General features: G+C 30.7%; 1 protein-coding gene across 1 annotated transcript; it reads left to right on the top strand.

Annotated features, from left to right (window-relative positions):
* Positions 1 to 5,491: 5,491 nt before the first annotated feature.
* On the top strand, positions 5,492 to 24,862 carry LOC127728299 (sperm-associated antigen 16 protein-like). The gene is made up of 16 exons (XM_052235638.1): positions 5,492 to 5,564; positions 8,728 to 8,805; positions 9,204 to 9,271; positions 9,875 to 9,999; positions 11,042 to 11,179; positions 11,806 to 11,913; positions 12,355 to 12,542; positions 13,810 to 13,946; positions 14,353 to 14,486; positions 16,337 to 16,480; positions 18,380 to 18,480; positions 20,764 to 20,975; positions 22,012 to 22,077; positions 22,469 to 22,595; positions 23,380 to 23,444; positions 24,376 to 24,862. Exons 1-16 carry the CDS (start codon positions 5,516 to 5,518, stop codon positions 24,484 to 24,486), a joined length of 1,851 nt encoding a protein of 616 aa, XP_052091598.1. The 5' UTR covers positions 5,492 to 5,515; the 3' UTR covers positions 24,487 to 24,862.

The following is a 24,862-nucleotide window of genomic DNA, read 5'->3' as shown; positions in this document are numbered from 1 at the left end:
AATTCTGGACAGCAGCTTCGTTTTCAATAAAGAAAGTTGTTGGGTTCAGGTGAATCTGACGTTGCTTCTCTAGTAAAATTGCAATGACTAGTGGCAACATCTCTCCATCTACAAGTGTGTGCATGTAGAGTGTAGAGTGTTCATGAGTTTATACTTTTTTTTTCAATTGCATTATTTCTATAAAAAATTACGGTATTGATGTTTGTTTTATAAATAAACGCAACATTGTAGATATATTTCATAAATTAGAAATAGTATATGATTTAATCAAAAGTGCATTAATCCACTAATGATTTAAAAAAAATCATAATTTTTACTTCTTATTAAATTAATATTAAATAATAGTTTGAACATGCAATAATTAATTCGTGTTTATTTAGAAAAAAAACAACAGGCAACTTGTTTATCTAAGAACATTTTACTTCATAAAATAATTTGGGACAATCAGAACTTTTCATGTGGGACAATCAGAACTCTAAAATTTTAAAAAGTGGGACAATCGGGAATAAACCGGCCTTTATACTACAGTTCCACGCAATCTTATCAAACAAAAGTTTGCCTATCTAATGAAATGGTCGTTTGATAAATCTGGTTGCAAATTTATTTGCTTCAACTCATATAAAGCCGTTTTCTCTAATGAGAAAGGTAATTATGCTAGATATACTTACTGGAGGTGTGACTAAATTTTCTCCTTGACAACATTTATGTACGTTTTGGCAATAAAGTTTATCGACAGGTTGTAGGTATTCCTATGGGCACCAATTGTACCCATTTGATAGGAAACTTGTTCCTTTACTGTTATGAATCACAATTTATGGCCAAACTCAGTAAAGAACCGTCTAAATTCCATTTAATTGATAAATTCAACAACACTTACCGTTATCTTGATGATATTTTTTCGTTAAATAATCAAGAATGCACTAAATATACTGCTGAAATTTGCCCAAAGGAACTTACTTTAAATAAATCTAATATTAACTGCAATAACTGTCCTTTCCTAGATTTAGATATTTCAGTATGAAACCAGAAAACTCTACACAAAAATTTACGACAAAAGGGATGATTTTTCTTTCCCTATTGTTAATTTTCCTTTTTTGGAAGGTGATGTTCCTTTGGCACTGTCTTACGATGTTTATATATCCCAACTTATTCGCTATGCTCATGTCTGTAGTGACGTTTTTGATTTCAATGAGCATAATCTATGTATAACTAGTAAATGATTAAGTCAAGGATTTCATTACCACAAATTACTTTTAAAACCTTTACTAAATTCTTCCATAGATACAAAGATTTGGTCTGCAAGTTTGGCTGTACCTGTAGAAAACATATTTCAAACAGAATAGCACAATCTAAATTTTACGGTGATGTTGTAAACCGAGCCCAGAAATTTAGATACGGTCCGGGTAAACTTATCAATCCTTTAAGTAAACTTATTCTAAAAGGTTACCTATTCAACACGGTAAATAAATCTTTGGATATTGTTTTTATTGGTATAAATATGGATTTTGTTATCAGTAAATTAAAATCATACTAAATATTACACGTATGTACTTTCACGGTAATACAATATGTCGATACCTATAGTTTGGCATTAAATCCATCGGATGTTGGATGTGTACTGATTGATATTTTAGTCTTAGATACATGATTTTTTTTTTATTAGTTGTTATTGGCTTAGAACTAGCTGTCAGTAACTGGGAGTACTCTCAGACCTGTGCTAAGTGTCTTTTAATTGTGTGGATATATAAGTACCTGTCCACGTCCACTCTTTGTTTTTGTTAGATGTATTTCTATTTGTATCCATATGATGAGTTAATAGATATAAGAAGATGTGGTATGAGTGCCAATGAGACAACTCTCCACCCAAGTCAAAATTTATAAAAAGTAAACCATTATAGGTAAAAGTACGGTCTTCAACACGGAGCTTTGGCTCACACCGAACAGCAAGCTATAAAGGGCCCCGAAAATTACTAGTGTAAAACCATTTAAACGGGAAAACCAACGGTCTAATCTATATAAAAAACGAGAAACGAGAAACACTTATGAACCACATCAACAAACGACAACTACTGAACATCAGATTCCTGACTTAGGACAGGTGCAAACAATTGCAGCGGGTTTAAACGTTTTAATGGTACCAAACCTTCACCATTATCTGAAACAATAGTGCAACATCACAACATAGAAAGACACACGATAAAATATCAATTGAAATGGCTTAACTCAACCAAAAGACATATTAACACCAGTGAACACTCACTGAACAAATAAAGGAGTAGGTCCGGTAAGGGCCGATTTTGGCCTCAAAATTCAGGTTCATCTGATGAAAGATTTTGGACACTTTTTAAACACTTAAGTGTCTACTTTAGTCGATTCAATTAGTTTATGTGAAAGATTTGAACTGATTTAGTCATTATTGAAGCTCAAATTCAAGCTTAAATATGAAAAATCTTTTAAATATGCCATAATATGTCACTTTTCAGATGGTTTTTGTCAAAAATCAAAGTGGCCGCATCCGTGTTCATTCTCAACCTTTATATATGTTATGTATTATCATCAAATACAACTTACATTTAAATATTAAGAATGAACACAAATGCGGCCACTTCCATTTCAGACGGAAACCGTCTAAAAATTAACCAAAATGCTAAAATTTCGAAGATTTCAGTAATTTAGCATGACTTATGATGCTAGTACCCGATACATGTGCACTGTATTGTCAAAAACAGCCCATATTTATGTAACAGAAGTATTCTTCTATCCAATAAATAGTTAAAAATGTACATTTTAACAATTATAGATCAAAATGAACGTGGGTGTGTCTTAATACATCCCGTTTGAAAAGAATACAAATTTAGTTATGTTTTAATTTGCTGATGACAAAATCGATATTTGTGCCAATGTAAGCTATATTCAAAGATCTAATTACAACATTGGTAAGATAACATTTACTAATAAGTTTGTTTAAAGGTTAGATGATAAGCCTTTTTCAACTGATTTTTATAGTTTGTTCTTATGTTGTACTGTTACACCACTGTCTCAGGTAAGGGGAAGGGTTGAGCGCTCACAAACATGTTTAACCCCGCCACATTCTTTTTGTGCCTGTCCAAAGTCAGGAGCCTGTAGTTCAGTGGTTGTCATTGGTTTATGTCTGTCATATTTGTTTTTCGTAAATCGTTTTGTTATAAATTAGGCCGTTAGTTTTCTCATTTGAATTGTTTCTTATTTTTTTATGTCTGGGCCTTAATTTATAGCCGACCATACGGTATGGGTTTTTCTCATTTTTTGAAGGCCGTACGGTTGCCTATAATTGCTTACATCCACTTTCATTTGAACTTTGGTGGATAGTTGTCTCATTGGCAATCATACCACATCTTCTTATTTTTATTTTGAGTGGATTTTCAGTTATTTCAATTTTATAGCTCTAGACTTGTGACCCTTGATTTGCCAAAAGAATTTGTAGTTTCCAAATAATATATATTTGGGAAAACAGGTAAGTGGAGAACTATAGAAAAATACCTCTTCAAGCTATCAGGAAGACAAAATCAGTGTATTATCCACATTGATTAAGTTATTTAAAAACCACTAATACCCCCAGTATTATTTTTTTTATTAAGTCATTTCTTACACTATGGTACCCAAAATAAAAACTCCTGGATAACACACCTAAAACAAAACTCTAACTATAACAAACTCGGACTATAACAAACTCTGCCTACCATTATTTTATATATAAAGAAATAAAGTAAACAAACTCGGCCTTTGATTTGTAGATTTAGTTTTTCACTGTTTTTTTCTACTTATTTTTATTTAACTTAATTTATAACAACTTAATTAATTTATATACGAATTTAAGAGATAGATATGAATATTTTTGAAAAAAAAATATATAAAAAATGTATTGAAATTAACTTAATTTAGATCCATAAGATATTGTGTGAATGGTGTGTTTATATGCTGTTTTTTGTTGTTGTAAATAGTGTTTTAATGATTGGTGTGCAAGAGAACTTTGATTGACAGTGAATGGCTTCATTAAGTTATGATTTTAATATTATTGATGGATTAATTAGGATGATGAATAATTATAATTCAATTGTCACATCAAACGGATACAGATAGCCTGAGTGTTTGTAGAGGTAACTGGCCAGGGTCAAACATTTATGATATATCATATATATATATATATGTATGAACAACATATGCAAGAAAGCTAAGAGTGCTAAGGAGGAACCTGAATATTAGCTAAACATCCATTTACCAGAGCAGGCATACAATTCCCTAGTAAGACCATCACTAGAGTAGGCTTGCTCTGTTTGGGACCCTTACTTACAACAAGACATAGATAGCATTGAAAAATTTCAAAGGAAGGCTGCCCATTTTGTATCCAACAAATACAGAAACACCTCAAGCGTTGGTAACATGTTACAACACCTTGAATGGTGCAGCCTCTCTGACAGAAGAAAAGATGCTATATAAAATAGAACAACACATTATTTCAACAAAAAAGACATTCAAATGCGAACAGTTATCAAATTTCATCCTGCAAAACACAGTACAGAGAAAAGTATTTTTTCCAAGAACATCATTCTATTGGAACAAACTACTCTATAACATCATAAATTGCACATCAGTAGATTCTTTCAAAACTTCCATCTCAAAACATCAATATTAAACTCAGCTATTCACATCGAACTAATTGTACAGTACATATGTAATTTTCATTTTTCCTCTATTTTCAATTTGTAAAAATTAATCTATGTCTTGTTGGAAGTTATCCTCTTGTGACATAATATTCAGTTTGTTGACGGTGGTCACTATTTGGTAGAAAAAGAAGAAGAAATATAAGCTGTTACTGTGAGGTCACTGGGTATTTGGTTGATTACAATTTCATGTAGCTATAGGTAGTTATGTTCTCACTTAGATTTATGGGTGATTGAAAAGGTGTCAACAGTACATGTGGCAGTTTGACATCATAGGTCCAGTTCAATCAAATAAGTCATGCCAAGGATTTGTATAGTAACTTATAGATAGTAGTCTTACTATACAAATCCTTGGTCATGCCGATATGAAAAATAATAAAAAATTTAAAAAAACGATAGAAAAGAAAGGACAAATAAGTGATAACTTTTCATAATAAATGAAATTAGTCTTACTTTTCTTTTTAAATCTTCAAGCAGGAACATACAGGAACATATACTGTTCCCAGCTTCAAGTTGTTATCTAAATTTACAAATATTTCTTGCTTGTAATATGTTCAAAATAAAGTATTTATTATTCTTACTCATAATAAATTTAAAATAAGTGCTGATAATTAATTTCAAATAAAGTATATAACATCGTTTATAATACTTATATTCTTCTAATAGTCCGATTTTGTTATAGACTGAGTTTGTGAGATCGAATTTGTTGTAGGCCGAGTTTGTGATGTTCCGAATTATCAGGGAGTCTTACAATCAAACTCTTTTATTTTAAAGATTAGAAATGTGTAATCGTTGCTAAGGCAAATAAAACAAAAATGGCGGGTGTGTCGAACGGTCAAGAAACAGAAAAATATTACCTGCAGAGTATCCTTTGTACATTTAATGATTTTTACATAAGATCTGTTTACGATGGCTGAACATGAAAACTGTTTTCTTTATAACAGTTCATGTGATACAACAGTTATAAGCAATTTAACACAAATTATAACAATCGCTATGCAGTTGACTATTTTTGACAAACCTTGAAAGTTAAGGACTATATGGTGTAGCTTGCTACAGCCACATGCATTAAAACTTTAGATATAGGATCACACTGCATAAAGTTACTCTCATGTCCAGTTGCAATGAGGGTGGTGAAGGGTTATTTGTATACAACGTGTTTGAAACTTTTATATCGAATGTTTTGTGCTTGAAGGCTGAAGCTCATTATTCATGGGAACAATGATCTTCCAAGAACTCCCAAAAACTCAATTTGAAGACAAGAACCAATATATATAAACCGAAAACTCAATTCTATAGTGTGTAATACTGCTTTTTTTCTATAATTATGACTATAAATTTGAGATATTTGTCATTTTTGTTGAGCCTTCGACTTTTGTCGAAAAAGCGAGACATAGCGATCCTACATTCCGTCGTTGTCGTCGTCGGCGTCCACAAATATTCACTCTGTGGTTACAGTTTTTGAAATTTTAATAACTTTCTTTAACTATCCTGGATTTCTACAAAACTTGGACAGAAGCTTGTTTATGATCATAAGATAATATTCAAAAGTAAATTTTGTAAAAAAAAAATTCCATTTTATCCGTATTTTACTTATAAATGGACTTAGTTTTTCTGCCAGGAAACATTACATTCACTCTGTGGTTAAAGTTTTTGAAATTTTAATAACTTTCTTAAACTGTCCTGGATTTGTACCAAACTTGGAAAGAAGCTTGTTTATGATCATAAGATAGTATCCAGAAGTAAACTTTGTAAAAAAAAAATTCCATTTTTTCCGTATTTTACTTATAAATGGACTTAGTTTTTCTGCCAGTTAACATTACATTCACTCTGTGGTTAAAGTTTTTAAAATTTTAACAACTTTCTTAAACTATCCTGGATTTGTACCAAACTTGGACAGAAGCTTGTTTATGATTAAAAGCTAGTATCTAGAAGGAAATTTTGTTAAAATTTTGTTCCATTTTTTTCGTATTTTACTTATAAATGGACTTAGTTTTTCTTCCAGTTAACATTACATACAGTCTGCAGTTTAGGTTTTTAAAACATTTATTAGATTCATAAACTATCCTGGATTTTTACCAAACTTGGACAGAAGCTACTTACAATCAAAAGATAGTATAGAGAGGAATATTTTTTATTAATTTTTTTCCTCATTTTTGTTGAGCCTGCGATTAACAGCAAAAGTAGGCGAGACACTAGGTTCCGCGGAACCCTTACGAATTTTTACCTAATAAAAGTACAATTTAACTTCAGGAATTCGATTTGTATGTCTTGTATGCAAGTTCCTTGAATAATAATATGGCGGAAGTAATAATTTAAAATTAGGTACACAATGTAGATAATTATTATCTATATGAACATTATAAATTTTAAACAATAAAGTTATTCATTTTCATTTTAATTAGGAAAATTTAAAACTACAAAGGTACCATGCACAAGGCACAGGCATACAGAGTCTGCGATCAAGTTATAACAATTCTGTCTGTCAGAGTCGAGATTGGAACTTGCATTAAAGTCACATGAATCAAATTAATGAAGTTAAATTGTACTTTTATTGAGTTAAAATTACTTATAGCTCAAAATTATAGACTTTATTATTTATAATAGCAGTATTACTCCAGATACAAGTAAAGTTTTAAACTTTAAGGTAATATCTATCGGTTCTCTGGTTCATTTTGAGTTTTGGAAGTTCTCTCATGCAACGATTGTTCACTGTGTTTTTTGCAAATTGGTGAAAAAGAAACATGCAAGCTATTTTTTTATTTTTTTCATTCATCATGAAATGGCCATTTTATTTCCTGTTCTACATTGCACTTACCACCTTTTACCCCCTATTTACCAACCGCTTTATACATGATCTTCCTATTAATGCATTTTCCAAAATTGATGTCACAAAGCAAATATCTTCACGTCACAATGTCCTATAACATGTTTTTCTCAATATGACCCCAGGTCAACCGGGGCAGTTCATTTATAAAACTGAAACTGGATAATTGTCTATTATTAAACTACCCATCTGGTAAATCCTCCCTGGAAATGCTTGAAATTTTTGTGCTATTTCATTATGATGAAATGACATCAATTTCCAGGAAATATGTATCATGTATATACAAAAAATTACTTTAAGGGCCACCCAAAAAAAAATAAGTGTTCTGATTTTTCATATGAAAAAAATGAGAAGGCGAGCAAAATTATATATTTTTTCAATGAATATGATGGAGTGAATATAAAATTTTGGTGTCTGACATCAAAATTTACAGTAGTACAAAAATGTAGCAGTATTACTTAGATTTAAATGTTAACCTGTTCACTTTTTTTTCTCTTAAGTCCAAAACATCCACTGTAGGCTTTTCATGTCCAGCCGTTAACTCATTTATGCACATATCACTTATATTTTAGGGTTTTTATATGTATGTTGCAGTTACTAGAGTCCTTCCTGTATGAATATGATTAAGCAACATTAAGAGGTGTTGAGACTTGATACAGCTGTGGTAATAGATGATGCAGTTTTTTCTAGTCCTATGACAGTGTTTACAAAAAATAAACCCTTACAGTATTCTTTCAGATTATAAAAAAGAATTTTTAGAAATGGAAATGTCTCTTTTTTATGAGTGCCATACAGAGATGGATTTCTTAAATTTGGTTTAAATGTTTTTGTTTTTTTTAAATGCCACATATTTCAATGTGCCAAGATTTTTCTAGGAGCTAAATGTTTTTGTTTTTTTTAAATGCCACATATTTCAATGTGCTAAGATTTTCTAGGAGCTAAATGATTTTGTTTTTTTTAAATGCCACATATTTCAATGTGCTAAGATTTTCTAGGAGCTAAGAAGTAATTTTTCAGTGCATATCATGGCAAAGCTGATGACATACATTGAACCTGATTGTTTTGCATTTTTGTTTTACTTGATTTACAAAATACAAAAGTAGCTTCATATTGTGAATTGCTGCTAATACTTAGGAAAATCAAAATGAAGCAAATTTGATTATCTTCATGCATATTTATTTGCCTTAACTCCATAATCAGAGGAACAGTTGACAGTAGACTCTGATGATGAATATGAGTATGAAGAAGTACCTGTTGATGAAGATTTTATTACCACTGGTAAGAACTTTGCTAAGTGTTTCTTTTGTTCATGAGTATGCCAAACTGTTGTTTAAGAGTCCCCCCCCCCACTCAAAAAAAAAAAATGAATGGAAAACTAAAATCTTACATTGTAGCATTGTTATGTAAATGAAAAGAGGTCACAGTTCCACACTCCCACACACACACACAAAATTGCATACTCTTATATGCTGTGGACGTCTTGTAATAATCTGCTGCAGCAGTACAAATATTTGAAACTGATTTCATTAAAATGAAAAAATAGAATGATAAAGAAAATAGGGTCACAGTAAAAATCTGTCATATTCTTATTATACACCTAAATAATTTAGTTCCAAATTTTTGTCTGTTTTTCATGTCTATTTTACAATTATTTGTCTTTTTTGTATTATATATAGATTTGGATGAAGACTTAGATCTTGCAGTGAGAACTATCAGAGAAGCTGAAGAAGAAAAAGATGCAACTGTAATTTAATTAATATATGTACATGTATAAAATATTTCAAAAAAGTGAAGTAGAAAATATTTAGCAAATGCCAAAAAAAGGAAAAAGTATTTTTAAACTGTTCTTCCTTATAAAAAGTTTCAGCTATTTCTAACTTTATCATTTGAAGTCTTTATACAATGTGTAAACTTTGATTAACTCTGCTATAGAATTTTGGGAAATTTAACTTTTATTTAAGTTTGGAACAAATAAAGAGGAAAAACTATCAAAATGCTGGGTAATCTATTTGTATTAATTATGAGTAATCATAATATTCTGTGCAAGCAGACTTTGACTGATGTAAGATGTGAGGACAGATCGACAAACTATAGTATATATATTAGTAAATCTGTAATTGACATATACATGCCTCAACTGTTTAACAAATGTTCTTCACTTCTTGTGTGTCTTTTTAATTATTTTAACTAGAAATTTTCTTGAAATTGAGACTGTTTTAGAACTTTTATGTCATGTACTCATCATGACATAGCCGTTTGTTTTTTATATTTCAAAATTTAGACAAGAAAAAGAGAAAATAAAACTTTTCAAATATATGGAAGAAAATTTGACCTGTATATTGTTTAGGTTAAGAAAGGAGAACTACCAAAACCCTCAGTGACAAGACGAGCTGAAGTTGTAGATGATTATGTGAGGAATTTTTTAGTAAGGATGGGAATGAATAGGACTCTTGACACATTTCAGACAGAATGGTGAGTTTTTATGTTGTTTTACAAATATAAAGGTTTTTTTTTCAAGACATAAAAATTCATGAGTGGAATATTAGAATATGCAATGTTCACCTTGTCAGATTGTCCCTGGGTCCCCTATCTCATATTAAATTAGAAATTCTAGAGCGTGCTTTGTTACACTTAGTATTGACTTCAGAGTTTACCTTGTTGTTGGGGTCAAGTTCACAGACTATGAGTAGTTGGTGCCTATATTGAATTGATGTCTTTCCTTTATCCTGTAAAACCTGCTTGGTTCAAAGTTAAATTTTACACAAATGTTGCAAATTAGGTGAGAAAGTCATGACTTCAGTCTAAAGTCTTAGTTTGAAAATTTAGACAGATCAGCCTCAGGACCTTAGTGCGTCTTAGAAATAGAAATATTGTTATCTGTACTTCCTCAGTCTTGCAATAAAGGCCAATGTTCAAGGCATAGTTTTGGCAGTGCAGGATGTTTGAATTATCATTCACATCTAATTGGTATCAAGACATTAAATCTGATGTCCTGTTTTTAGAGAGTTCTTAGCTACATGTATGTGGAGACCAAAAACACCCTGTAAAAGCTATGATGTTACCTGTAGGTGTGTCCTTATTACTGATACAAGAATGCACGATTTTTTTCTGTAGGAGAACTGTCCAGAATGCCTGCCAATCATTCATGTTGACCTTCTTTGCAGAAATGCCTTTTTTCATTTTTTCATTTGTTAATCTCAGTGTACACTTTATACATGTTTACAGTCTTTTAGATCCATATATACCTGACCAAATTATTACCTGCAACCAATGGTGTCATGTTATTGATTTAAGTTAATTCCCATCCAGAACTTGATTGTCAAAGATTGTAAATTCTACAAGTTTTTAAGGGTAAATGGTTGTCTAAAAGGTTTTTTTGACAACTTTTTTGTTAATGTTTATCATTTAAGAAATGCTTCGCTTCATGTACACACGTTAAGATATCTTTGCATAAGTCTTGAAATTATTGAAAGTTTCATTAAAATGTTTATTGTGTATAACAAATTTAATGTAGGTATGAGCTGCAACAGAAAGGCTCTCTTCATGCTGAAGATATTGGTGTTGTCCCTGATATGTATGGCAGAAATCAGGAATTAGATAACGAAGTAAAATTCCTCAAGAGAGAAGTAGAAAAATACAGAGATGCAGCTATGTAAGATTTCAATACTATATAAAGTTTATAATGATCTATTTTAGACAAGTCAAATTTAAGGAAACCATACTCTAACTACTTGACAGTTTATGCTAACAGAGGCCTTTTTTGATTCGGAAAGTACCTGAAGTTTTAACTTGTGTTTAAAAACAGAAAAAAATCATTTGAAAAAAAGGCTAATGATTTGTAATCCATTTAAATCCTTTAAATGGTAAAGGAAGTGCTTTTATGCCATGCATACTATAGAAGAGTGGTATTGTGTTTTCCAGTCTGTGGATCCTTTTGTCTGCCCGTTGGTCCAATCTTTCGCCCATCCATCCAGTTCCATTTTTAAAATTTTGATTGAAGGTAGTTTTGGGTTACATCGACTTGAAACTTAGTAATGTTCATTATGAAGTAAACTAATTAATGTCTATGCCAAGAAAAGAATTTGACCCAGATTTCATGGTTCACTGACCAATGAAATGTGATAGTACAAGCAGGACATTCAAAACTATGTTTTTAAGGGTATTTTAAAAGAATAGCAATCGAATTTCAGTAGACTTTTCATAGCCTTGGGTTTTCATAAGATTATATTAATTATAAGGAGGTAATGCTTGTTGTACAATTTTCTTTCATATTTACAGGAATGCTAAAGAAACATATGTTAAAATTAGAAAAGAGAGAGACTACCATAGAATGCACCACAAAAGAGTTGTGCAGGAGAAGAATAAGCTAATAAATGATATCAAAAGGTATAATATTGAGTTATATTTTTTTTCAAAACAAAAAGTACTATTTGTAATGCCATGTTTTATAAATGGTTACACAATTCCTTTCATAAGTAATCTTTGAATTGATAAATGTGTGTAACAGTCTTACCCAACAATATGATTAATTTAAATCAACATCTGGGAATAAGGTTTTGCCAAACAAATTTGTGACTAATCCGTTCTGTTGAAAGTTAGGCAAAAATAAGTCAGAGGTTTGTCAGATTTTAAATTTTTCAGGAATTTCTGCAAAGACCATGCTACATGAACATTATTTTACAGACGTCATGTTTTGTTCAAAGTTTTGCTGAATCAATTAAAAAAAGATTGAAACTTTGTCCTTCAGAAATTAATAAAAGACTAAGTTGCAGACATCAATATGATATCATAATGCATTAAAAATGTAAATGAATCCTTAAATTTTAGATTAAAGAGACATTATCAACAGTATGAGCCTACATTACAACAGTTGAAGAAGAAATATGAAGTTGCCATGAAAGAGAAAATGTTGTCCAAATTGGAAAAAGACCGAGCTGTTGGTCAAGTTTCTGGATTACAAAATACATTGAAAAGTATGGAGTCTTTCAAAGGAGGGTCTGCTAAAATGTCTCAAGGTACACCTTTACTTAAAATTAATTTGAATATTTTGTTTTAATTCAGGTTCTGTAAATGTTATAACAAGATTATGTTTAAAAAATAGACTTATTATTGTTCTATTTACTATCAAGCCATAATAAAAAGGTATGTGTTTCAAACACTCATGTTTTATATTTTTTTTTATATTCGATGCTAAGAAATAATCATGAAAATGTATTAAAGAATATTGTAACAAAATTAAATTGAAACAATGCAACATATATAAGGAGGTTTTTCATTTTAATTCTAAGCAACAGGTGCATGTATAATTTAAGAAAAATACAGAAATTTTCATGTAAAGTAATTAATTGTGCATGTGATGAAAAACAACACCCCAAAAGAGTTTTAAGGTGGTTTGGGTGTCTTCCTCCATCTTGGATTTTGAAGTAGCAGATAACAATTGGTCTAGATCTTTAATGAAATGTGCTAATTTTGAGTGTACTATGTAATTCATGTGTAAGACTTTTCATGCTAATATAGAAAATTATGTGATTTATCATATTTACGGCTGTATTTTCTATAAAACACATTATTTTTGTTTGATTCATTTTTTTGCAACTTTGGCACATAAGGGGAGATAACTCAGATAGTAGGGGAGATAACTCAGATAAAGTAATTTTTATAATAGAAAGTGTTGTGAAATTACCTTTTTTAATATGTAGCAAGAAAACAAGTCCAGTGACCCCATTTTTTCTTTTTATAATCTGAAAGCATGTTATAAGAGCTATCTTCTCATATTTTATCTTAAAATTCTATGGTGTAGTTTTCTTTTTATCACACAAAATTGGATTTTCCATGCATAATCTATACAAAATCTGACAATTATGCACAACCTGTAGTGTGAAAAAAAGTCCGGTGACCCATACTTTTTATTATATTTTGGAAAAAAGCATGATAAAAACTACATTTTGACAAATTATTAAAAAATTCTATGGATTTTAATTAAGACCCCCAATCCACCTTAAATTCAGTTTTTAAGTTGCATATACATAAAAGAAATTGAGTCAATATCATTGACAGCAACCCAACAACAATAAAAAAACATTTAAGTTCAACATGTAAACTTAACAATAACTTTGGTGGATAGTTATTTCATTAGCAATCATACCACATTTCCTTATTTTTATAATAAATGTGAATTCATTGACAGGACACAGTCTCAGGATGCTAATTCTTACATCTCAATGTCTGCAACTTTTGTTACATGCAACCCAAAGGTGTATTGAAACATAATTTCTATTTTAGGTCCTACTACTAGTACTAGAAGGGGTGTGTACCAGATAGACAGTGAAGGCAGAGGGCCAACACAAAGAACTTTAGCCATGGAAAGAGAAATGTGTGATGTAGAAAATGAGCCAGCGGATTTTAAAAGATATCCAAATGTAAGTAATATCTATAAAATAACATTAAATCAATCCTTTCTAAATTATTCATTGTTTTCAGTACTTTCTTGAAAAGATCAGAAATATACCAAATTACTTGTTTCTTAAAAGAAATAAAATCTTTATCAAGCTAACATTTGAATACTAGAAAATGAAACATTCTAAACTATAATGTATAGCAAAAACAACTATATATCTCTGCAGATGCAGTTTCATCTGGTTTTGGCAACAGATGTGAAGGAATAGTGAAGAACATGTTTTCCTCATTTATTGCCTTTTTTTCTTTTAAAGGACAGTTTATTGGTTGAAGGGTTTAACATTTTAAAAGGAAAATTATATTTTGCTTTCCCAATTTTTCTATGATTAATTGGAGTATCTTTTTATGATTTATGATTTTGATATTCAGGATACCGAATTTCCAGTGGATACAGGAATTAATCCACAGCTGGCAAATGTTAAACGTACCAGCAGTCATCTATCAAGGACCGGAGGATTTAGGCTTTCAAATACATTTCAAGCTCATTCCCATCCAGTTAGCTGGTATGTTTTTCTTGCTTTGATTAAGGGTATCTCCCATTTGCCTGCAGCCTGTATATTATCTAAAACCTTTTGAATTCATCTCCCATATGCCTATATTATGTATGTGGCAGAAACCAGTAATTTTACAATAAATCTTAAAATTTCATTGATTTATGATTTAATTTACCTGAAAAATCATTCAAGCAAATATGCTAATAAAATTTAAGGTTTTGGGTGACTAAGATATGTGTGTGCCTATGTGAATGTATAAAAAACCTGTAAATTAGTGTGTCTGTCCAGCATAGAGATTTAAAAATTTAAATAAATGCATTGCAAATAAGGCAAAAATGTGATGCCCTGATACAACTCAGATCCTCACCTGCAGAATCTTGCTAATGTTGGGAAACAGTTTTAGGCAAATTTCAAGAGATAATTGATATTCAATGAATTATAGCCTTGTCGGCATCTATCCCATCAAAATCTGAAGATATTTTTGTTTACATAAAACTGATTTTTTCCCCCACTTTGATTGGATGAAATTAAGAAAGGGACCCCAATTTTTACTTCTGATAGGTTCAGTATGTGAAGGAAATCCCCAACCTTTGTATGCAACTACTTACTAATGTAGTACAATAGCCTAGAATTTACATTCATTTGTTTTTTCAGTCCACAAGATGCAATTATTAATTTCATTATTTAACTAAATAAAAATTTGTGGGAGGGACAAATGTTCTGGTACACCAAAACTGGTACCTGCCACCTAAAAACATTTGACAGTTCTCTCCCATTTGCCTGAAATCTGTATATGTTATTAAAATATTTGACTATTATTTTCCATTTGTCTGAAATCTGTATGTTATTAAAAAATAAAAAAAATTTGAAAGTTATCTCCCATTTGCCTGTATTCTGTATGAGGGGCCTCGGTGGCCGAGTGGTCTAAGTAGTTACTACTGTAATCACTAGCCATTCAACACTGAGGTTGTGAGTTCGAACCCCGCTCGTGCGGGTGCACTCAACTCCAATCTTAATTGACAAGGATTGTCAGTTTTCCTATCGAAGGTCCATGGTTTTCTCCGGGCACTCCGGCTTCCTCCACCAATAAAAACTGGCTGCCACGAAATAGCCCAAAAGCGGTGCTTAAAAGTGGCGTTAAAACACCAAAAATCAAATGTATTCTGTATGCTAATAAAAACATTTGACAGTTGTCTCCCATTTGCCTTTATAAAACCTTTCACATTTATCTCCCATTGCCTTTTTTTCTATGTTATTAATAATATTTGACAGTTATCTCCCATTTGCCTGAATTCTGTATGTTATTTTAAATATTTGACATTTATCTCCCATTTGCCTGAATACTGTATGTTATTAAAACAATTGACATTTATCGCCATTTGCCTGAATTCTGTATTTTATTTTAAACATTTGACAGTTATCTCCTATTTGCCTAAATTCTGCATGTTATTTTAATCAATTGAAAGATATCTCCCATGTGCACTAATTATGTATGTTATTAAAAACATTTGAAATTTATCTCCCATTTGCTTGAATTCTGTATGTTATTAAAAACCTTTGACATTATCTTCCATTTGCCTGAATTCTGTATGTTATTAAAACATTTTACAGTTATCTAAAGTTAATTTCCAGTTGGATTGTTGATTTTTTTTTAAAAATCTCATTGATTATTTTACACCTGGCTTATGTTGTGATTAAATAACAGTAGGTAATGACAAAAATAGTTGCATGAAATAAAATGATGTACTTGCATTAATGTATTTCCTTTAATTTTTTATTCACCCATGTTTTGATTTTAAGTTTGAAATTTTAATACAATTATTTGCCTTATATTTCTTAGAATTCAAACATTTTTTTAGTGTAAGACTACATCCACGTAAACCAATTTTGGCCACCACAAGTGATGACCACCACTGGAAGATGTGGTCAGTACCTAGTGGAGAAATAATAATGACTGGAGAGGGACATACTGATTGGGTTTCTGGATGTGATTTCCATCCTTCGTAAGTAAATTATTTGTCAAGTTGCTAGTTGACTTTTATACAAAACAATTGATATATATTTTAATGGTGGAAAAGGAAAGGAAAGGAACTATTTCTTTCAAGCTACTGATAAATTTTATCACATTTGAGCAGGATGAAAACCACTATGACAGGAAACAGAGAGAACATGGTATGCTGTAATTTAGACTCAAATCAGCTAGCTAGACTCTAAAGCTTGTTAACAAAAATTTTTTATCAGCTTACAAGAAGCACTGAATGCTACTTGGAAATATAAAAAATACAAATTTTCTCATGTCAATTGAAAATTTTAATTTGTGCACTTTTAAACATGGTCAATTACAAGTATCATGGTTAAATATTTTGGATTTTAACTTATCTTTTTTAATTTGGTAAGTCATAACTTTGTAAACTGATAAATTACTCATAAGGAAATACCTTTCCTCTTGAAGGTCACAAAAAAAATGAAAAAAATAGGCTATTTGAAAGCCAATTATTTCTATTATTCCAAATGGTGATTGTTTTCGTTCATTTGAAAGAACATCTCTGATGATCAATTATTTGTTAATTTCCTTATTCAAATCTCTTGAAATTTTGTGACTCCCAATCAACAGCAATCACCCTGTTTCATGAGAATTCCTTGAACAAATATAGATTTTTGTCGAGCCTGCAACTTTTGTCGCAGAAAGCTCGACATAAGGATAGTGATCCTGCGGCGGCGGCGTTAGCTAACTTCTTAAAAGCTTTATATTTTAGAAGCTAGGAGACCTGGATGCTTCATACTTTGTATATACATGAAGATGCCTTATGTTACGAAGTTTCTGTCTGTCATATGTCCATTGTCCTTGACCTCATTTTCATGGTTCAGTGACTACTTGAAAAAAAAGCCAACTTTTTTTGTAATGTTAATTTCTTTCTTATTATGAGTAATAGGATAACTATATTTAGTATGTGCGTACCTGGCAAGGTCCTCATGCCCGTCAGACAATTTTCATTTGACCTCGACCTCATTTCATGGATCGGTGAACAAGGTTAAGTTTTCGTGGTCAAGTCCATATATCAGATACTATAAGCAGTAGGTCTACTATATTGGTATATGGAATGATTGTAAGGTGTACATGTCCAACTGGTAGGTGTCATCTGACCTTGACCTCATTTTCATGGTTCAGTGGTCAAAGTTAAGTTTTCATGGTTAAGTTTGTTTCTTAGATACTATAAGCAATAGGTCAACTATATTTAATGCATAAATTGATTGTAAGGTGTACATGTCTGTCTGGCAAGGTTCATCTGACCTAAACCTCATTTTCATGGTTCATTGGTCAATGTTAAGTTTTCTTGGTTAAGACTGTTTCTTAGAAACTATAAGCAATAGGTCAACTATGTTTGGTTTATTGAATGATTGTAAGGTGTACATGTATATCTCGTTTGGTTAATCTGACCTTGACCTCATTTTCTTGGATCATGTTAAGTTTATGTGTTACTTGTAGTAAAGCTTTATATTTAGGACTATCAACATAAAATCAATGGTTAGTAAAGAAGGCGAGACATTTCAGCGTGTGCACTCTTGTTAACAATATTATTGTGGACTGAATATTACATTGCATGAGATAAAATACAATTTGGCAAGTTTTGACAAACATAATAAGAAGGGCATACTTTTTGTTGTTAATGGTAACCGGTAATAAGAAACAGAGACATTGCATGCTGTCATGCTATTTTGCTTGAAAAACACTTGATATGCAGTTTAACATCCAAACAAAAAAAGAAAGTAAAGAAAACTTCCTCAAATAAAGTAAATGAAAGAAAATTAAATATACTTGTCAGCTTTTCAAAGAAATAAAGTTTGACATATTATTATTAAGATATGATACAATAATTTATTATCTTTCTTATACATTCCAGTGGTTCTAAGCTGGCTACATCAAGTGGTGATACAACGGTCAAAGTATGGGATTTCTCTAAAGCAGAATGTGTACATACATTTACAGATCACACTCATGCAGGTATAGGATTATATTGTAAAATTAATATAAAAAAGAATGGAGTGTTAGTAGTACAGTGGTAGCCGACCGTGCAAGGGCTGTATAGCCAGTCAAGGTCGTTAAAAACTTCCATTTGTTGTTTGTACAGTGGTCAATGTTAAAGGCTATCATGTGCTTCAAGCATGCACTTTGTAGACAGTAGATCTCATGTAAATATGCAAAACACAACAATTCCATCTATTTCTTACTTTTGAAAGACTAATTTAAGAAAATTTGATGAATTTGAAATTTTTTGGCATTGTGAAACACTCTTTCAAAATTCAGAAATGTTTCTGAATTTAAAAAAAAAAGTGTTTCAGACTGCCAAAGAATTTCAAATTTTACTTGAAAATGTTCATGTTATTATTTGTGATTATAAACAAAACAGGAAATCATTCCCCTTTTGAGGATTTTTTTTAAGACTAATTTTGTGAGCACTTTTAGTATCTGTCAGATACCATCTTCCTGTTTTTATTTTCTGTCAATTTGGAATAGGTAGACATAAACTGCTTTTAGACATACATGATGCAATGTTCTTGTATAAAATAATTAACTTTGATGAAGGGAGACAGTTTACATGCCTGTATTTTAATGTCCTTACATTTCCTAACTATTCCTATAATTAAAGTTAATTTACTGACTAATAAATTGATGCCATCTTAGATTTTAAAATTGGAGAAAAGTATTATTAATCTTATCTACAAATTCATAAAAAAGAGACAAGCTAAAACTTCTATACTTAAAAAAAGTTTGACATGATATGAAGGTTAGAAAAAACATGACCTTGTGTTCATTCTGTTAAAATTGATGAAGTTGACCAAAGTAGTCCATGTGCATCATACTGTGAAAGTACTTTTATTCGTTGGTATCAATTTTCGTGGTTTGAGCAAAAGTTACATGTTCGTGGGTTCTTAAATTCGTGGATTTTAGTTTTCTGACAAAAAAAAAATTGAGTGAAGAATTTGAAGCCATCAGAAACGAAGATTCTTGAAAATAAATCATTTGATGTTTTATAATGATTTCCGGGACATTACAAATTAGGTGTCCATTTTCACTTACTTGATCGTCTTTCATTACTGACAACAATCATCAAACTTTTAATAAAACAATTGTTTTGGAAATAAGCTGATTTATATATGCTAACAAATTGTCTCGGAATTGTTGTCGGAAATTGTTAAGTAAACATATGAAATCAGACACTTATTAACCGAGATCAGATAATCAACAGATTAACGATCATAAAAGGAGTTAATTGGGCAATAAACATGTCACTTAAAGAACACAGTTACATAAAAAAAAATATGCTGCAAATGTTCTTTAAATTGTAGAATTTATTCTTATGAAATAAGAAAGCAATCCCAATATGAAATTATTTTTTATGTATGTGAATCATGAGGAGATAACATGAACACTTCATCATCGCATATCATCACTGGAACTCTGACGTTCATCGATCAAAATAAATTTTTCATGACAATTAAAAGGTCATATATAAGACGTACAGTTTAGGTTCTTTAAAGATTAAATGGGTAAAACCCTGTCTGAAGATGTACATACATTTCTCTAATTCTAAGGAAATTTATCCCTTTCCGAACCCATTGTATAAAAAAATTTAATCATTGTGTGGTTGCCGTTGATCTCAGAAGATGATTGAATGAATTTAAGGGTCATAACCTTTATCAGCACACTGGATGTATCAAAATATGCCAACAGGTGTTAATGAAATTGACAACTTCGGGGAATGTGGAAGGCACTCGAAGGGGACTTTTGTTTAACAAAAAATGAAAATTTATTTATTAATCATTAGAGAAACAGATTCTTACATAGTTACTCGTGGATTATCGGATTTATCCAATCTCGATAGTTAAATTATGAATTTTTAAAGTCCTCGCCGAGGCTCGGACTTTAAAATTGATAATTTAACTATCTCGATTGGATAAATCCGATAATCCACTGGTATCAATGTAAGAATCTATATGTATATTTACCGATATTCGATGTATTCGCTAGATTATACGCCATATCCATGTAGTCAAACCTACATCGTGTACATGGATCGTTCCTTATCTTGATTTGGAAAACAGTTGTTATATTTCATTGGACACTTAAATTTGTGGATGAAGCCATCCACGAAAACCACTAAAATTGGTACCCCAGGAATAAAAGTACTTTCACAGTAGTAGTTTGTAGTACTCTTCAGTTTAAATATCATACTGATCATACTAAAACAAATTATGAAATATATTATCTTTATTTTCTTGTTAGTGTGGGGCTCTACATGGCATACATGTGGTGACTTCCTAGCTTCCTGTTCAATGGATATGACGGCCAAAGTCTGGGATCTGAACAGTTTACGTTGTCGTTACACACTCAGAGGACACACAGACTCAGTTAACAGTATAGAATTCCTGCCGTACTCCAACACATTATTAACCTGCTCAGCTGATAAAACTATATCCTTATGGGATGCTAGAACTGTGAGTTATTATTATAGGCTATATTTTAAGCAGAAAATTTGTATACAAAATGGGAAAAAAATTCTTCAGATCCATCATAAAATCTTCTATTTACTTTTTTGTACTGATTTCTTTTTCTGGTAAGAGTTGACTTCATATTTTTGTGATTTTATCTTCTCCATTGACATAAATAAATTGAACAAACCAAATAATTAAAACTATTCACACTGCACATATTGGCTAGTTGATGTCTAGTTAGGCAGCAGCTGGTTCCAGGGCTCACTGGCAAATCTTGCCCTAAACTCATCAAGTGTTGGTAGAGCTGCTATAATCTGGCATATGGTTCCAGTCTCTTACAGATCAAAGGAAAAAGAAGATGCTGTTTACTTCCTTTGTTTTTCTGATCTGTCTTAATCTATAGGTTCCTTTTGTGCTAATGTCCCCAGGTCTGATCAGTGCCCAGTAGTCTTTAGGATTTATCCAGCTCTTGCAGTTACCAAGATAAAACAGGGGAAAGGGGCTATATTGGATTGATTCTTATAATAGCAGTTTTTTCAAAATTTAAAGTCAAATTTGAATGCTGTGTTTTTCATCAAATCATTCAGAAAAATTCTTGATTGCAATTTTCTAAAAGATTTCATGTTGTGCTTTCTGTTTTCAAAAATATATCCAGAGGCCAAAAAAACAATTTTTATTTGAACACCTGTTTTTTCCCCTAAATTTCTTTTGATTTTAAATTAAATGAGTTTTACCAAAATGCACAAGGCAGAGTAACATGAAAAATATGCCTCTCCCCCTTATGATAGAGATACAATTCAATTATTAGAATAAAAAAGACATTTCCTTGTACATTTTTCAATGTAAATTCACAAGAACAAAAAATCGATTGGTTTGAACTTAAAAAAAAAATAATTAAAGAAGAAATAATGATCCTTTGTTGTACTTCAAGACTTAAATCAGTGCTTAATATTGTCACTAGTTCAGTTATATTGCAGTACTGAACATTTTTTAAAGTGTTTTTAAATTTTATCACTTTGTCTATTTTTATTTTTTACAGGGATTATGTGCCCAGACATTCTATGGACATATGCATTCTGTGAACTTTGCAACATTTAATTTGAGGGTAAGTAGTTTCTAATAAACAACTATCTCCATGTTTATTTGCTTTAGAAGTCACAAAATAGAGACATATCAATCCAAAATCCAACCTATTCAGGCTTCCTTTTCAGCAATTGGTTAGCTTTAATTTTGAAGTGTTTTTTTGACAATTTGAAGAAATTCATTGAATCTGCATATAATTGATGGAAAAAAAAGATTCTTTTAAATTATTGATAGGTAGTTTCACTATTGTTTTATTTGTCAAAAACAAAATATTAATATGGTTGATTTATAACCTCTCAGTTTTTCTCCAATTTTGATTATCCATAATTGATCAATCTTTTCATGCTGATAAAATAATTTAGATTTATAATTTAAAGAATAACTTATGTAATAATTTTTGTTATTGCTTGCAGGGAGATACTGTTGGGTCTTGTGATTCTTATGGTGTTGTAAAATTATGGGATGTCAGAGCAAATGCTCCTATGATTAGCCTGGATGTTGGACCACATCCAAGTAACAGATTAACATTTGATCCTACAGGTTTGTGTTCGATATTCTTTCATAAAACAGTCAAGATGTTTTACCCCATCATTGTGAACATCGAAAACATTCTGAATCAAATATGACTAGATTTGAAATAAATAGGAGATGGAGGTAATTATTGGAGATATGATCACAATCAACATATGTTACTTTAATCAAAACGTAAACTGTACTTCAAAATAATGGATGTATGTACACAAAAAAACATTTACTAAGGTTTGAAGTGTTATAGAAGAAATATCTGTTCATGTTGGAAATTAATAACAGGTCACAACCATAATAAAATTAATTTAATAGGTAAAATTTCTAGATTTATTAGTTTATAGCAGTGGGCTGAATTACATAGCAAATGCTGGTCTTTCAAAACATTAATTATATGTTTATCCCTACTATACTTATAATCTATATTTTTATAATCCCAAAAATATTATGATGTTTACTTATGATCTTTGTTTTTATACACCCATCAAAAATATTTGATCTATGTTTCAGTCTTTTCATGTATTTCTTGTTTATATTCAAAGTTGATTGATTAAATTTTATAAAGGAAATTTTACTTGTTTGATTCTGTATATATGAAGACATATGCAGAGTTATTAAACTTGAATTATTCAAATGAAAATTTGAAGACAATGTTGAGCACATATTCGTTACAAGTCAAATTTGTTTTAACCAATATTACAATATTTACTCAATATTTATTTCCATAAAGATTATATAGTTATCAGTCTTATACTATTTTTATTCATTTATTAATTATTGCAATCTTTTAATATAATAGGTACAGTGGTAGCAGTAGCCAGCAATGACAGTACTGTTAAAATGTATGAGGTGGCCACTGGAAAGGTATATAGTTTACCAATTGTAATAGTTTTAGTTTTGGTGATGTACCAGTTTTTGCCATTTGCTTTAAGACATATATTTTAAGACCTACTTTTCACTTATTACTGCCCATTGAAATAGGCAATTTGAAATTGATAATTTTTTAGTATTTTGATAATTTTTTTTAGCAGATTATGCACTTATTTTTCATATGTAGTTTAGTGATGAAAGAACATATTCCTAACAAAACTCAGTAATATTTTACCAAGTTTTGATGCAATTACAATTTAACCTTGGTACAGGGAACATTTGTCTAACTGTTAAGTTTTCTGGGTTGGATTTTGCCAAAGATTGCTGAAATGAAGTTACATCTTTGTTTATGCTGCATTTTTGTTTTCCATAAGAATTGAATTTTACTAGACCAGCTGGTAATGCTGGTAATGGGAAGCACGTATGCCCAAATCATACCTGATTTCTTGATTGGTGATTAACATCCACAGAAAGTCCAGAGGAAAACATATTGCTAGTTTGGACACATTATTCTGATTCCAAGCTAGTCAGTCGATTACCTTTACTCCTTAATGTTCCATGCTATGCAGTGAAAAAAGCAAATTTTTATTTTTTGAATCTTGATTTGACTAGGGCTGGGATTGAACCAATGAAATCCTGCACATAGTTACATATGTGGTTCATTTCTATTCCAAAGGGGCTTTTGAAAGGAGTGTACATCTTTAATTTAAAGGTCAAGTGTCTTCAGTAAGTACAGCAGCAGGGAGTGGAACTCTAGAATAAGGCAGTAAAATAAATTATCACATTAAACCAACTATCTGTTTTGACAACAAATTCAAATTTCTATATACTAGGCTCCAAAGATTTTATCATGATAAAAAAAATCTGTTGCCATAGAAAGATGAGACGAGACGTTTGAGGTAACTTTTTTTCTCTTTTTTTCCAGGTTTCATCACTAGTAGGACATGAAGATGCAGTACAATGTCTGGCCTTTGACCAGAATGGAGAATATTTAATATCCGGTGGTAGCGATTGTACAGTCAGGATCTGGTCCTGAACATTGAAATGATCGACGTTATTTATTCTGTCATTTTGTCAGTAAATCATCCTAAATATAGGAGGATATGTTAATTGATAAAAATGAATAACACATGGATTTTCAAAGATTTGAGGAAAAAGACTTTACCCGTAGTTGTATGAATATTTAAAAGATTGCATTACATTCTTTATTTGTTATGATTATCTTCTTGTAAGAATCCATTTTATGTGATATTTTATATGTATGTTCAAGATCTTATTTGTTTTAAATGATGAAGAAATGTGCTTGCACATATTTATTTAACTTATGCTAAAAAATTTCTATTTGAATTGTAGTACTTTTGTTTATATTCAAAAAATTTATACCAGACCTTTTATAAATGTTTGTTTATTTT

The sequence above is a fragment of the Mytilus californianus genome, unplaced genomic scaffold (assembly GCF_021869535.1).
Source record: "Mytilus californianus isolate M0D057914Y unplaced genomic scaffold, xbMytCali1.0.p SCAF_2, whole genome shotgun sequence".
Lineage (NCBI taxonomy): Eukaryota > Metazoa > Mollusca > Bivalvia > Mytilida > Mytilidae > Mytilus > Mytilus californianus.
Note: the sequence above shows the minus strand (reverse complement) of the source record. Positions and strands in the feature narration are given on the sequence as shown.

Bases quoted from the DNA above. Each gene is read 5' to 3' on its own strand.
- LOC127728299 (XM_052235638.1), top strand. From the start codon at position 5,516: ATGGCGGGTGTGTCGAACGGTCAAGAAACAGAAAAATATTACCTGCAG. The intron at 8,806-9,203 runs GTAAGAACTTTG...TATTATATATAG, and splicing joins TGAAGATTTTATTACCACTG to ATTTGGATGAAGACTTAGAT. The intron at 18,481-20,763 runs GTATAGGATTAT...TTTTCTTGTTAG, and splicing joins TACAGATCACACTCATGCAG to TGTGGGGCTCTACATGGCAT.